This window comes from Phlebotomus papatasi, chromosome 1, assembly GCF_024763615.1.
Source record: "Phlebotomus papatasi isolate M1 chromosome 1, Ppap_2.1, whole genome shotgun sequence".
Taxonomy (NCBI): Eukaryota; Metazoa; Arthropoda; class Insecta; order Diptera; family Psychodidae; genus Phlebotomus; species Phlebotomus papatasi.
Window position 1 is genome coordinate 10068186 of NC_077222.1, and position 15172 is coordinate 10083357.

Genomic DNA, 15172 nt, shown 5'->3' on the forward strand with positions numbered 1-15172 from the left:
GAGACAAACCAAAAAACATGCTTTTGAAGGGGATAGAGTGGGCAAGAGGGAAGAGAAAAAAGACCGTACGTAATGTCCATTTAGGGGAAAGTGGGGCACCTTTGAATTGGGGCAGCCTTAAAATTAGGCTTCTTTCTCTTACCTTTATATGATGAGGTTAAATTGTTAAATGGTATGATCCAGTCAATTTAAAAACAGAAGTAAAGAGCCCTATTTTAAAAGTACCCCAATACAAAGGTGCTCTATTTTTCCCTATGGTGCGTGGTGTCTCCGAAAGTCAGAAGTCGATTTCTCTTACCTTTTGACCTGTAACTCGGAGACAAACATAAGAATCAAGTAAAAAAATAATTTCCGAATAAAACGAATTAATTACCAGTATTTAACCGATGCATAACCGATTAAAAATGATGCGGACGGGTTGAAAATTTCATAACTTTTCTTAAAATCCAAATTGAAGAAAATCTGTTGAAAAGTGGGCCCTCCTAAATGTTTGAACTATAACCTACCGTAAGTCGAAATTGCGGTCATGGGCAAGGTCATAGGTATCTATGGACGAAATGTCCGTCCACTCTACCTCTAAAACATATCCGGAAATCACTAAAAACACTTGAATAAATTTTGAGGAAAACCAAAATTCAACATTTTGAAGAGAACGTAAAAGAGTATGGAGAATATAAAAAAAATCTTTCGATATAATATTTTTTTGGGAGGGGAGGGGTAACCGAAGACCAGAAGTTGATATTTCTTACTGTTTAAGCTTCAAGACGATGACAGTTTGAAAAAATCGAATTCTCTATATTGATCTTTCTTTGGGTTCAAGCGGTAATAAAGGAAGAGAGAGGATTAGGGCAAAGCGCTGTACGGCTGTACCTTGGGACGACGAAAGCTTCGGCCAATTTATTTTTTTTAAGTGTTTCTTAATGAATCTGACCTAAAGCAATATTTTTTAATAGCTAGTCCTATACCTCGAATTTTTTTAAAAGAGATATTGGCCAAATTCAATAAGAACAGAAAAGAATAGTAAGTTGTCCGAAGCTTCAGTCATTTACAGTAATTGGACTTCCGCTTAGAAATACAACGAATAGAAGAAAGCGCGCTACCTTCGGGCAATTTATGCTTCGCATAAATATTTTTTTAATGTGTTATAAATTAATGTAATATTATATTTTAATAGATAGTCCAATGTATCAAATTTTCAGAAAAGAGATATGGGTGAAATCATTAAGGAACATAGAGAAAGTATTAAATTGTGCGAAGCTTAAGTTGTCCGAAGGTAGCGCGCTTTCCCCTAGTATTTAATGACTTTGTTGATTTAATATTTCAAAGAGAAATATTTAAAATGCATGAAATGAAAGCTTTAAATTCCATAAGCTTGAGGATATTTAATGCAATCGTTTTATTATGAAATCAAAGAAAATAAAGCATTTTAAATAATTATTCTTTTAATTGAATTGACTATGAACTAGCGTTACTAATATTTTTTTTTAAAGTGACACTATAGGGCAAAGTGGTCAGACTTATTTCCGCATAAGTCGCATTTGGATTTTGTATACTGAGAAAAAAAGAGGGTGCGATTAACACTTTTTAGGTGTGTAAATATATCAACATTTTTTAATGTTAATTTTACACATTTTAAGGGTAAAATTAACAAAATAAAGGGTAACTTTAACCCCTAATACACCTAAAAAGGGTAATATTTACACCGATTTTGGATCAATAGTGCAGGGTTATTTTAACTTTTTCGGATTTCTCTCAGTGAGGTAAATGTTAACTATCTGTTGTCGGATTCTCTCCATCTTTTTGAGATATCTCAACCAGAAATCAATATTTTTTAACGAGTGTGTATAAAACTAATGAAATAAACTAAAAATGACAACTGACAAACAAAAAGTAAACAATAGTTGAAACTATCAAAATCATATCAAGTGTTATGCATAAATCCTGGCATATACGATCTATGATTCAGGGGGTTTCTGCCGTATACCTGATGATATCGGTCGTGGTAAGTCGGCGGCAGACGCAATCAAGCATTAATTGAGGAGAAATATATAAATTGAATTGAATTGAATTGTTGGGGAAATTTAATCGATCCCACGCTTTACGTGCGGTCCCTAGCTTCATAATGACTAAAATTTGTAGCACGAATGCTACAGGCCCCACATCAGAATATGCTGGAGCATCCTTCATCGCTAGCTTTTCGGAATTGAGCCCCCTTGCCCATTCCATGACAGCCACAAATCTGGTGTCCTCCTCGCTTCACTGGTGAAGACCGACTTAGGAGTCGGTTATGCCTTCGGAATAACTCGTTAAGCAATCACAAATCCACCTGTAGCGGAAATATAGCAATATCGTAATTTGAGGTTAGCCGCCGTTATAGCATCCCTCAGAATTACCACCTCAGCTTAACAGTGATTGGTACCATTGGCTTAGAAGAGTCTTCCTGCAACTCCTCTAGGCTCAACAGTCCTACTGCAATTTGTCCTATATATCTCAATAAATGTGACTGCAATACATTGTAAAATCTGGCCATTTTCCCCTAATTTTCAAAATATGGATCCGATGCTTTCATGCAATTCTCACATGGACTACCATTAAGAATTTGCTATCTTCTGCATCCGGAGATCTTGTCAGGGGCCTTCTCAAATCGAGATATCAGTAATATTTTAACTTGCTCTGTTTTTTGTGCATTGGTAACTTTTTTTTAATGTGAACAGCCCGAAAGGCTCAACATGTGAAGTATAATCTTTTTGAATTTTATATTCCTAAAGATTGAATAAAAATTAATATGAATATATAAATATGAGCCACATTTATTGAGAAACAGGAACAATTTAGTCATTAATAAGCCTGGGACCGTACGAAGCATAGGCACTTTCCCCTATTCTTCGTAATCAATATTTGTCAGCGTTCATCTGTGAATATCTCTAACACTTAGCTACTTTTAAACTTGTGTAAGAAATTGTCCCATTACGTTCACCTCAAGTAACTTTGAATCTAAATATATTTTAAGTAGTCAGTTGAGCATAAATTGCCCCAATGAGTAAAAACTATTTTCGGACGGTAGGTGATTGTAACTTAAATCATCATCGGATATAATTCTACATAATTTTGCTGCAAAAATTTAAGTCTGACATGCAATAAATTAATGTTTCACTAAAGAACAAATCGTCTGCAAAATGAACTTTGCATAAACTTTGTGTTACTATTAATTTGCATCGCCGTTTTTCTTACGTCAGAGAAAGAGCTTTAGGAGTCCCATCACATTCACTCTTATGCTCTTATCCTCATTTAGAAGCCAAATCACATGTTATCCTCGTAAAAAAAAAATCCTGGCGTGAACTGAATAATAAGATTGGAGTTTGGTAATCGAGTTTATTGATGTTATTGGTTTTAAGGCCATTATGGAGTATTTCAGCGTAAGATTTTTAGATTACAAAATCTTTTGCTACTTTTTAGACACTTTTTTTCTTCAATAATTAGAGAGTATGACAAGAGGATTATAAATCTTGTGGGAGATTTCATGCAAGATGGGATTTTATGAGATTTTACTCCCACGTGCCAGTGTAAATCGCAAAAAAGAGTAATAAATCGACGGGAGGTTGCAAAAAAAGCTTGGGTTGGGTTTTTATAAGAAGATTTTTCGCAATTTCCTGTGGTGGAATAAAAGGAGCTTTTATGGAATTGAGAGACTCACCGAACACGAGACTCAGGGCATATCCGAAAGGAGCCTGACACCAAACCAATCCGGATGTATATATGGCTTCTGCTGTTCCATTTATGTATCCTCCTCCTACCCAGGTTGCTGCGAAGGTAATCAGGACAATTAGTCTTTGTCTTTGGTAAGATGAAACAACCTTCAGAATTACCTGTCATGGTAAAGATGCCCACGAAGAGACCAATTGATCTTCCCGCGAGCATTACCTCCTCCTCAGAATCATTTCCCTCCTCCTTCTTCCGTCCAGCCCAGATTCCCACTCCCAGGATCAGGAGGTAGAACAGCACGATGCTCACAACACCAGCGATATTAATCATTTTTTTCTTGCTCTTGGTGTCACCTGCGCGCACAAATTATCAGAGAGCTTCGAAGTCCAAAAAAACAAGCTTTCGCACTTTTTGCCGCAAAAATAAATGATTTTCTGCAGAAATTTTCCACCCTCCAAATTAACAGGAGATGCTCAACACCCTCTTGTCGGCAAAATTTTTTCTCGTATCAATTTTCCACTGTGGATTACATGAAAAAACAATCCAGCATAATTTTACGAATGACAGACACTGGGAACAAGTGAAAAAGCTCAAAGTGAATTCTAAATGTGTTTGGACAATTTTTATGTTATACGTTCTTTTTTTCCCGCTGAGGAAAATTTCATTTTAACTGCCACATTTGTGTTGCTGAAAAATTAGATTTCATTCTAAATGAGTCTGACGGATAAGTTGTGAAAAAGCCTCTTGCAGAAATATGAGTTTTAGATGGAAAATGATTTTTTCCATGTGAGTTGAAAGGAAATATAAAATATTAAATTATATTTGCGAACAAAAGAATTCAAAAGTTTAGTTGAATATGATACCTTAATATTTTTCAAGAGTATCCTTGCATATTTTATCTGTAAAATATTATTTTAGTACATGGAAAATTTGAAATGCACAATAAAATTATTTCTTATAGAGAAAACTGGGGCAGTAGTGAACACGGAGTAGCTGTAAACATTAATTTTATATCTATATTACTTGGACTTGTGTTAACCATTTCTTCAGTAGACGATCGCTATAGATTCCATGGATTCAAATAGGTCTTTTCACCTGAAGTCTGATATCTAATTTAAAAATTGCGGTGTCTACAACTACCCCATGTCTATTACTGCCCTAGTTTGCCCTATTCGTAGGCAGTGTAAGTGTTTAAACTTGTTTCCTAATTTAATCCTTTCTAGGTTTATTACTAAACTTCTATAACAGCATTTAAGCAGTAAAAATTGAAATCGATCAGTGGAATTAGGGGAAAGCGGGTATCTTCGGACAACTCAAGCTTCGAACAATTATTTTTTTAATGTGTTCTAAATGAATTTGAAATACATTTAAAACGTAGAAGCTTAAATCGTCTGAAAGTAGCGCGTTTTCTCCTATTCAATTTAGTCACACAGAAAAAAATATTTTAAAAATATTTTTTTTAGATAAAATTATTTGAAGCACTACTTTTCACCAATTCGAGGACTGATCGATTGGGCTTCATCAGTCGTATATTTATATAGACATTACATTGAAATCCAGTTTTCTTGAGTACTATGAAACAAAATCGTATTTTAATGTAGCCTCACAACTCAAAGTAGCCCCACCTTCCCCTAGTACAGATAAAAAGCGAAATAAAAATACTGAAGATTAAAACAAATGGTAAGAAATGAGTTCCATGTAGCACAAAGTAATCTGCGCAATCGAAATTTTAGTAAGTCTGACGTTGAAATGTAGTCATTTTTGTGGTCCTTGAAGGTCATACGGGTCATACGGCTGAAAGAAAGAAATCGTCGCGGGAAAGAAAAACAAATCCGGACTTTTAAACCGAAAATATTTTATATTAATCTAATTTTATCACTAATTTGTTTAGTAAGGTAAAGTGTCCTCAAGTCGACCGGCTCCTCAATTCGACCGGTAGAGTTATTTATTCAATTAATTTATATTTGCACTAATATTTGACGTATGATCTAAAATTAATAGGTCAATTATTAAATAAATAAATACGAATCAGTGACAATTTTATAGAAATTCACCATTAAAACATTGAAATATTGACTACCGGTCGAGTAGAAGAACCGGTCGACTTGAGGGCACTTTACCTTATATCCAACACCAATTTTGTCAAAAGGTTATGTCATGTAGAATCTGTTACAATAATGGTATTAGTGTATAAAATAATTTGATTTTTAGAGTTGTATGATGTGTCAAATACATCAATTCTTTAGAACTCTCATTTTAATGGTCGCAAAGCAGGTTAATTAATGGTCACTATATCGTCAGCACTTTGACACTAAAATTTAGGGGAAAGTAATCTCCCTTCGAACGTTCATGCCTTCGAATAATGTGAATTTCCTCTACTTTTCTTAAGAGATTTACACATTTCTATTTGATATTAGTTAGCTTTTATCATCTATTATTGATAATTATGTGATAATCACGTGAAAATCTCTTAAGAAAAGTAGTGGAAATTCACATTATTCGAAGGCATGAACGTTCGAAGGGAGAGTACTTTCCCCTACATTTTCTATTGCTATTATACTAGTAAAATTTTAGTTACTTTTCCATCGTAAAATAAATGACGTTCATATGACCTTTTGATAACCTATAATATCATATCCTTATTCATGCAGTGCCACTTGGGATGTCACTAGCAAATGATTTATTAATTTAATTTTTTGTCACATTAATTAAATAATAAATAAACCAAAATATTATGAACTAATTTAATTTATTGTACTCGAATTAAGGATTAATTAGAACACAAAATATTCTTCTTGCAAATTATTAATTTTAATTTGCATAAAAAATGTATTTCGTTAAAAATATCAATGGAAATTGAGAGTAAGAAATAAAGTTCTTCTTGACAGTTCTGATGGAATATCCAATATTATTTCATAATTTTAAATTTTAATTTTAAACTAGCTTTTCACTGAGAAGAATTTAATTTCAAAAAGTTTAATTTGAATGAAAGCGAATTGTATTCAATAAGTTACAAGAAATTTATGATAATTCTTTCCGTAATTACTTACATTTCGCTTCAGTGACTTTGAATAAAGTAAACCTTTAATATTAGCTATGCATTCATTATCACAAAATTGTGTTTCAGTGATCTAGAATGGATTATCGTGTGTTTCCTTAGAGCTTTCTTCTGAATAGACAAGAATATTAATCCTCTGACTATTTTATTCTATACAAGTTCCTCAATTATCTTTCAGTGAATTTGCATTACAACTCAAATGGGATTAAGACATTAATTTATTCGGAGTTGTGTAGAAATAACTACAATGGCTGAAAGCACTCAACATTTCACAAACTTTAAATTACAATTTCGATGTTCTCTCAGATCATTTGCACTGACTTGAAACATTTGTTCGGTAGTTCAAATTGAATTGGTTAAAAGGGTTAGCAACTAAGTATTTTTAATAAAGCGTTATTCTAATTTCTCAATTTAGAAATTACTGATAACAAAATTCCGTGCTTGATTTGTCTGGGGTAAGGTCACATTACAATGCATTGCACGAAGCAATTGGATGTTTAAATTGCTCTCACCTTCAACATAAATCTCTAGAAGAAACATTTTCATGACATCACCGTTTTTTTTAAATAATTTGTCATCATAAAGTACATTTGATACTTTGTGTTTACAAAATATCCTTAAGGAAATCGTAACGTTTTTAAAAGGTTCACTTAAAGCCCGTCAACGCTAATTGATTTAAAATTGTTGTTATCAATTTGCGAATGGAAAATTGTCCATAAATCCTTCGGGAAATCGGGTCAATGGTGCACAGTGCATTTATGAGCAATTTAAATATTTTTCTGTCACAATAAATTACGGTTTAGGCGTTGGTGTTTTATATTTTCGAATGTGTACAGTAAAGCTTAATTACATCATTGGCATTGTCATCAATTGTAAGTGCCCTAAAGGATAATTGAAAAATATGATAAGCTTTCCACCATGTCTCACTGTCCAGTTAATGCCCCTACCAAGGGCATCCTTAATGCCATTGATTTCCTTTCAAATGGTGCCCCTTCTGTTCTACCTCGAAATTCGAACCTGCCACAGAATCATGCATAATTTATAAACACAATTGGTATAACAAGTGAATGGCAAGGTAAATTTTCTATAAATAAGCCATCAAAAATTGATCAATATCCATAGTTCTCTCTCATAGATTTTTTTTTGGGTAGAGCTTTTATGTACGATGGATTCATTTAGGGAACATTTCTATCCACAAAAGCCCAGTAATTAAGATTTGTGGGAGAAAAGGCCCATGAGTGATTTCTTTTATTTATGCCACAAATTTGTTTTTCCATCCCCTTAGGAAAACTTTCTGAGTGAAGCTTTTTGTAGGTGATTTTGTCAATTATGTTGATTTTTCTGCTGCTTCGTCCAGAAGGTCAACAGCACAGGCGTGTTGGTTGAAACTATTTCAATCATATATATATATATATCTCATTTGAATGATTAGACAGGGATTTATTTATATCAAAAGCTGAATGGAAATACCATGCGAGAAGTGATTTATCGATGATTAGGGAAATTAATCATGTCTCGTGTAATTTTAGAAAAGGTACACAAAGGGACAAGATAAGGTTTCCACAGAAGAAAGTTCTTTGATTTGTCTAAAGCACGCAAATGACTTTAAGTGAATAACTATAAGACGTTCTAACATATCTTTTTTTTAAAGCTTTTATAAATATTTCTACAACTCTTTGATACCAAAAAGGGGGTTTTACATTAAACAACATGACCTTACCAAGGACGTCGTGCAAGGTATTAGTCAATAAAGAATTGATGTGCCTCTAGATTCCTATTTTCATCCTAAATGAGCTTTGCTAATCGATAGAAGAATGAATGAATATCTAAGACCCAAATTAATAGTTGAAGATACGAATAAAGTCTTGAAGCTGCATTTGCAAAATCGAGCTTATCATTTTTACCTCAGCTTAATACATTTAATTGTTTACTCCATATTAACTTTCAGAGCTTTCGACTTTATATAAAGCACCACAACAAATGGTAACACTTAATGATGAAACGAGATATTTAAAACTAAATACACTAGTATATGAATGCATGGAAATTTATTATCAGTAATATGCTTCCACATTTCTGAACATTATCAAAGGAATTCCTTATAAACAATTGCTAAAAGTGATACAGTTTAAAAGGTCTTGAATTTCTCTACAATCAACATCGTATCTCTGTTACACTAAAGTAAAATAAAACGTTGCAAGTATCACTTCACTTCGTGTTAGAAAATGTTTTTATCGAGTGGTTCGGAATTTGGACTAACACTTGAAATTTAAAAGCTCTAATTTCTTAGTGGTGCCATTCCAATAAAAAAACGAATAGGGGAAAGTACTCTTCCTTCGAACGTTCATGCCTTCGAATAATGTGAATTTTCTTTTAGTTTTCCTAAGAGACTTACATATTTCTATTAAATATTGTTTGGCGTATCGTCAACTGTTGATAATTCCGTTATAATTTAGTGTAAATTTCTTACGAAAAACAAAAGAAATTCACATTATTCGAAGGCATGAACGTTCGAAGGGAGAGTACTTCCCCCTAGAGGAAATATTTCTCCTGAACAGTTTTGGCAGTTAACTGTTCTCAAGTGCTCCTGCATTATCGACTTTACTTTGTATCTATTCCTGTCTCGACTGTTTTCCCGAGTCCTCGATGTGTTCTAGAACCAGCACAGTCGTGACAGGAACCAACACAATGAAAAGTCGGTTATGTAGAAGTATTTAAGAACAGTAAAGGGACGAAAAGATTTCCCTTTTTTTGTCCTCCCCCATACCTATTTTGTAGGTCTAAAGCTCATCGGCTTATTCTGACCAAGAACAATTTCTAAAAAAAAAATAAAATGATAAATAAATAACATTCACTCATGCTCTGTGTGACTCATTCACAAACTGTCTCCCCATAAAATTGAATCACACACATTTAAAGCTGTGTATCATGTTTTTCAAGTTTAAAAAGCATTTTTCATGTTCTGTTCTCAAGTATTACTGCATTATCGATACTTCTTTGTATTAGTTTCTGTCTCGCCTGTTTAGTGGTTTTACAAAAAAACAGCTAGGATTGGGGAAAACAGTCAGGACAGGAACAGATACAAAGCAAAGTCGATAATGCAGAAGCGCTTGAGAACAGTAAAGTGCTAAAATAATGTGAATTTTTCATTAAAATAACACCATTTTTCACAGCTCGAAAAAATTCGAAGATCGGTTGCGAAAAGTTAAAAGAAAAGACATTTCGTCTCCTTAAAATGCAGCTGTTGCAACTACATTTTTTTGTATCTTTAATAGTAGCAAATGCACTTAGAACAGTTTCATTTTAAGGAGACTATTTCGACCGCTCAGAATAAAAAAAAAAACAAACAACCAAGAAGGCAAATTTTACAGGAGAGCAATTAGAAGCTGAGATTTTACATGCCAACTATAGGATTTTTGAGATTTAAAATCTCTATAACTTTGAAAATAATTATCTTTCGAGTAATAATATTCACAGGAAAGGTAGAGTACGTACAAAGAAGTATCAACAAAGCGATTAAAACGATTTTTGTAAAAAGTAGAGTTGTTCAATTTACATTCTGAGTGGTCGATTTTTACTTTTCGTGTCTTCTGCATGATGAGACGTAAGGAATCGAAGTGAAATTTTATTAACAACAATAATCCGGTGATCGTCGGATGGGAAAGTTCAACCCAGAATAAAACGCTTTTCTTCCCAGAGTTTTCGGTGCCCTACTGATGAAGGTGCGTAGGGCACCGAAAGCTCTGGAAAGAAAAGTTTTTTATGCTGGGCTGAACTCTTCCATCCGACGATCACAGGATTATTGTTATTAATGAAGCTGAACTGGGAATGCCCATTCTTTTGGGGAACTCCTGATATGAGCTTTTGGAATAACTTAGAAAAGCTTTTCAAGTTGAATACAAGAGCAGTGTAAGAAGACCGTTTCCTTTTTTTAATTATTCTGTCTTCATCTCCTACAACGTTACAAAGATTGATTGCATTCTACTTTATTTCTACAATCTTGATTAAAAAAATAAATAAAAATCTTTTTTATTAGATTTTGTCAAAAAGATAATAAAATACCTATACGTGTAAAGACAGGGAAAATCGTATTTCTAATATTCCATAAATTATCCTCAAATTAATCAAGAGAACTTTTTAATTGTTGCTTTTAGAAAATTGACTTTTAAATAATTTCTTTATTTTTTTTTTAATTATAAGTTATTCTAGGTCAGGTAGAATCTAAATCGACCGTGACTGTATTTATTAAAAGCAAACTAAAGTAATGAATATGTGAAATTTTTCTAATTATTTAAGAATTAAAAAAAATTTAACATAGTTTGAACAAATTCGAATGATAATCTTAATATTTAATTAGTTTAAGGAAATAATAATTTCAATAGCTGAACTCCCGATTTAATATTCTTTGAAGATGTCTTTGAATTTCTCAGAAATCTTCATAAAATGAGAGTATGAAAAATATGTATGATGGTATGAAAGCATGCACAAAAAGTATGAGATACGGAAAAAGAAATACGATAGCAATCTCTGAAGTAGAATCGCAAATTTATGCTGTACCTCTTGTATACTTTAGACTTTAGTATGTAATTCCATTGCAATTTTTATTTTATATCCTGGTATAAAATACAAAATCCTGAACATGCTTTAAACGAATTATTGTAAAAAAAATGTATCGCATTACGTGTAGTGGATTCACTTCAAATAAAAAAAGTAAAAGAAAAAGAAAAATATTTGGAAAATATAAACTTTACTAAAGTTCAACAAAAGTATTATTTTTTCCTAGAAAATCTTATAGTTTCAGGAATATTTTCTTAAATTAAGAAATATTTAGGGTGAAAGGAACACATATTGACAGTTTAAGAACCCGTATCAGGAATACGAAATTCGAACACTTATCCTTATCGAAAAACGTAGATTAATGAAAAAACGTTATATTTCTTATATTTTATTGGATGCATTAAATAAATTTCAACATTTTGACGAAAGTGTCAATAGGGGTTCCCTGTCGAAGAGATGTTCATTCGACCCTATCTATTTTATATTTTTTTTATACCAGAATTTTTATTTTGGAAAAGAGAAGAGGTGTTCTTGATTCCGGTATTTAACATTTTCTTAGTGGATAAACATCCCTATACATCTATGAGTTCATGCAGGCCTTATCCTCTGAAATCTAATTACAGTAGAGTCTCGCTATAGTCCATATTTGGTTTCATATTTGACACTTGGGTCGCACTATAGTCCATGTAATTTTTTTAAAATTATCAACGATTTTTAGTATTGAAATTGCTCGACGGCTTCCACTTTCTTTGCGATTGTGGTACTTGTCCTTGCTCTCTTCATTGCGGATCAAAATTATCACAACTACTTAATAAAGTTTGCCAAAAATATTAAAATAATTATGCATGTCGCATACTAAAAAACATAACCTAACTTAAAATCAGTGTTTTGAAATCAACGGTCGATAAATTGTGGACTATAGAGCGATGGCCTATAGCGAGACTCTACTGTATCTAATTAAAAAAATTACAGTATTCGGTGCTATCCCGTGTTCGCTGGTGCTCTAGTTTCCCCTAGATATATAAGGATTATCCAAGTTGGGTTTACCGATATAATGTTTCTGATAGAATTCATGGAATTCATAGAATCCAAAGAATCATTCGAAAGATTCTGTTGTAATAGGATTTGAAAGAGAATAAATTACAGAATAATAAAATATGAGAATCTAGTTCATTCTACAGCCGTAGATAGCACTAGATTTGCCTACGACCGATCGGTCATCGTCAGTTGAGAGTTTTATTCGATTAAATACGGAAACGTTTAAAATTCGAAAACAAGAATAAAGAGATCGTAAAGGAATAATTAAGAATTACGGAATACGGCGTTCAGTCATAAAAAAAATCATGCTTTAGTGAGAATGCATGGGAATCATAAAGAATTATGGAAAACTTATTAATTTTTTATTTTTAAAATTTACTGTAAGGGAAAGTACACTCCATTCGAACGTTCATGCATTCGAATAATGTGAATTTCTTTGAATTTTCATAAGAGATTAACATAAAATTACGACATAATTATCAATAATTGATATAATGCTAACTTATAATTTGATAAAAATGTGTAACACTCTTAGGAAAAATAAAAGAAAATTCATATTATTCGAAGGCATGAACGTTCGAAGGGAGAGTACTTTCCCCTACTAGAAATTAGGAATAAAAGAAAGATCAGAATATTTATGATTCTAATATTCGGTTTCTAAACTTTATAAATTTCGGTCTAAAGTCTTTAGAGAGCGAATAGTTGTTTATTAGATATTTTTCCTCCAACTTTGTTTTATTTTCGTTTACATGGCTGAAATCATTGAAGAATGCACGAAAATACGTTAACGTCGTGCCCTACCTCCTCGGATCCCTACCTACGAATGCTGCTCCATTTTCTTAAATTTTTGCAAAGCTTATGCTTCAAAAGTGTTTAGTCAATTGAACTTTTGGTCCAAAGATTAACAAATTTGTTGAAAATACCATCCAATTTTTTTCTTGGTTTTAATTAATAAAAATGTGATAGTAGGATTCTATCGGTTCAGGAATAGAATACGATATATCCAAGTTAAGGGTCCTAAATTGTAAGTTAATTTCCTTGACGCAAATCAAATATTTTCTGATAAATTATTCTTCACCCACGAAAAAACTTTTCGTAGACACCTACGCACTTGCCACTTCATTGTCAGCTAAACAACCCATTTGGGAGAGTCTTACGTAAAGTCTAACAATAAAACTCCACCATTGATCGACTTTTCTTGCTCCATTTGGTGTCTTGAGTCTAAATTGCAGGGAAATCTCCTTGGGAGAGACCCTAAAATCCATCCCACAGCCAATGGTAGAAAGAAGTTGCAGAGGGAAAAGGATGGCGGATGGGAAAATCGATAGAACGACGTCAAGGTACTATTGAAAGAGCTGCGTCCTTTTTTCAACGGCGCGTAATTAAAATTCCTGAGGATAATTGCATAATCGCCAATCCTTCTTTGGGGAATAGCGTTCCCAAAGAGGTGGATGGCATGGTCCTTGAGCTTTTCTGAGGACACTTTCACTTCCAGCACAGGAAGATTACCTTCCGCTACTTTGTTCACGGTTCTTAATAGGGTTCTTCCGCGCCTTAATGATTTCGCAAGGGGTTACGTAATGGCGGTTGTGAGGGTAAAAAAATTGCCCAAAAAATTTAAAAATTAAGCTTTGAGCTTTTCCACCAGGTCCTGGGATTGGAGGAGCTTGGGGACTTACCGTGAATTTGCGTTTGGAAAGCAAAACAAGGATAATTCGAATGAATCTTCAGGAGATCTTGCAGTTAGCACATCACAGATACTTTTATTTTTTTTCTAACTCTTCACCAACGATCAATTCTTCATTTTTTTTGCTAAAACACAACTCTGAGGGAACTTCTAATCCATTTACAAGAAGACTTTGGGAGCTTTGAAAGTTCAAAACACTTTTCTTTTGGGGTTTCTTGAGTGGCTTCAAAGTTTTTTTTTCTTGGTGGCTTGTTTTGTACACTTCAGTTGTCCACTTTAGTGGGTGGCAATTGGAGGATATCTGCGTAGCTGGGATGCAGATGAATTTACGGTGAAACAGTTATCGCCCCAACGCAGAGACGTCTTCTGAGACGGACTGTTCCTCGTTCTGAAGGCCCGTAACCCGCACATGTGCCTTTCCCTGGAGCCACACCAGATGACTTTCCCAGCACTTCAAGGCATGGGATTCTGTATCTTGATCCACAACGATGCCCCGTCAATTCCGTGAGTACAGGGTATTAAAAAAAATGGCGCTCCCAAATCGATTGGCGGGAGAGTGTGTCCCGAAACCGAAAGCTCCCGACGGTGTCCTGTGGCTGAATCAGTCTAAAAAGCTCACGATATTGCGCGCACGAAAGCACCAGGCTTCATCCGCTTCTGGACGCGGTGGATGCGATACTGAGCAAGCACCCCGACGTGCTTCCCCCATCTGACGGCGATCGATCGTCCTCGGTGACGTCAAGGCATCGCTATTGGCGGCGTCGGAGCTTTTTGCACCCCCTCTCCAGTTACCCAGGCGCAGGTCATCTGGATGCCAGGAGAGCCCTTCAAGTGCGTACACCTCTCACATGCTTCGAGACAACTCGTGTGCAATTGTTACTTTTCGACCACACTTTTACCATGTTTTTCTCAAACACTTTTCCACCCCTTGTCCTAGGCCCTCACCCCATCATCTCCCATGGTTAAATATAGGTTCGAGTTGGGAATCATTGAGGATTTGAGGCATTTTTCACCATGTCAATTTGCCCTCAAATTGACGAATCTCGCAGGAGTTTTTTTCAAAGATTTTTTCTTAAGCATTGTCGTCATCAACGTGGAACCGTAAAGGTTGAATAGGCTAAGGGTAGACC

General features: G+C 34.0%; 1 protein-coding gene across 1 annotated transcript in view; it reads right to left on the reverse strand.

Annotated features, from left to right (window-relative positions):
• LOC129798733 (high-affinity choline transporter 1) overlaps positions 1-14722 on the reverse strand; it is a 29077-nt gene extending 14355 nt beyond the window's left edge. Inside the window, exons 1-3 of the mRNA XM_055842043.1 lie at positions 14035-14722; positions 3867-4221; positions 3695-3802 (exon numbers count right to left, since the gene is read on the reverse strand). Coding sequence (XP_055698018.1) covers positions 3695-3802; positions 3867-4032 — 274 coding nt within the window. The 5' untranslated portion in view covers positions 4033-4221; positions 14035-14722. The remainder of the gene's footprint in view (positions 1-3694; positions 3803-3866; positions 4222-14034) is intronic.
• Between the last annotated feature and the right edge of the window lie 450 nt (positions 14723-15172).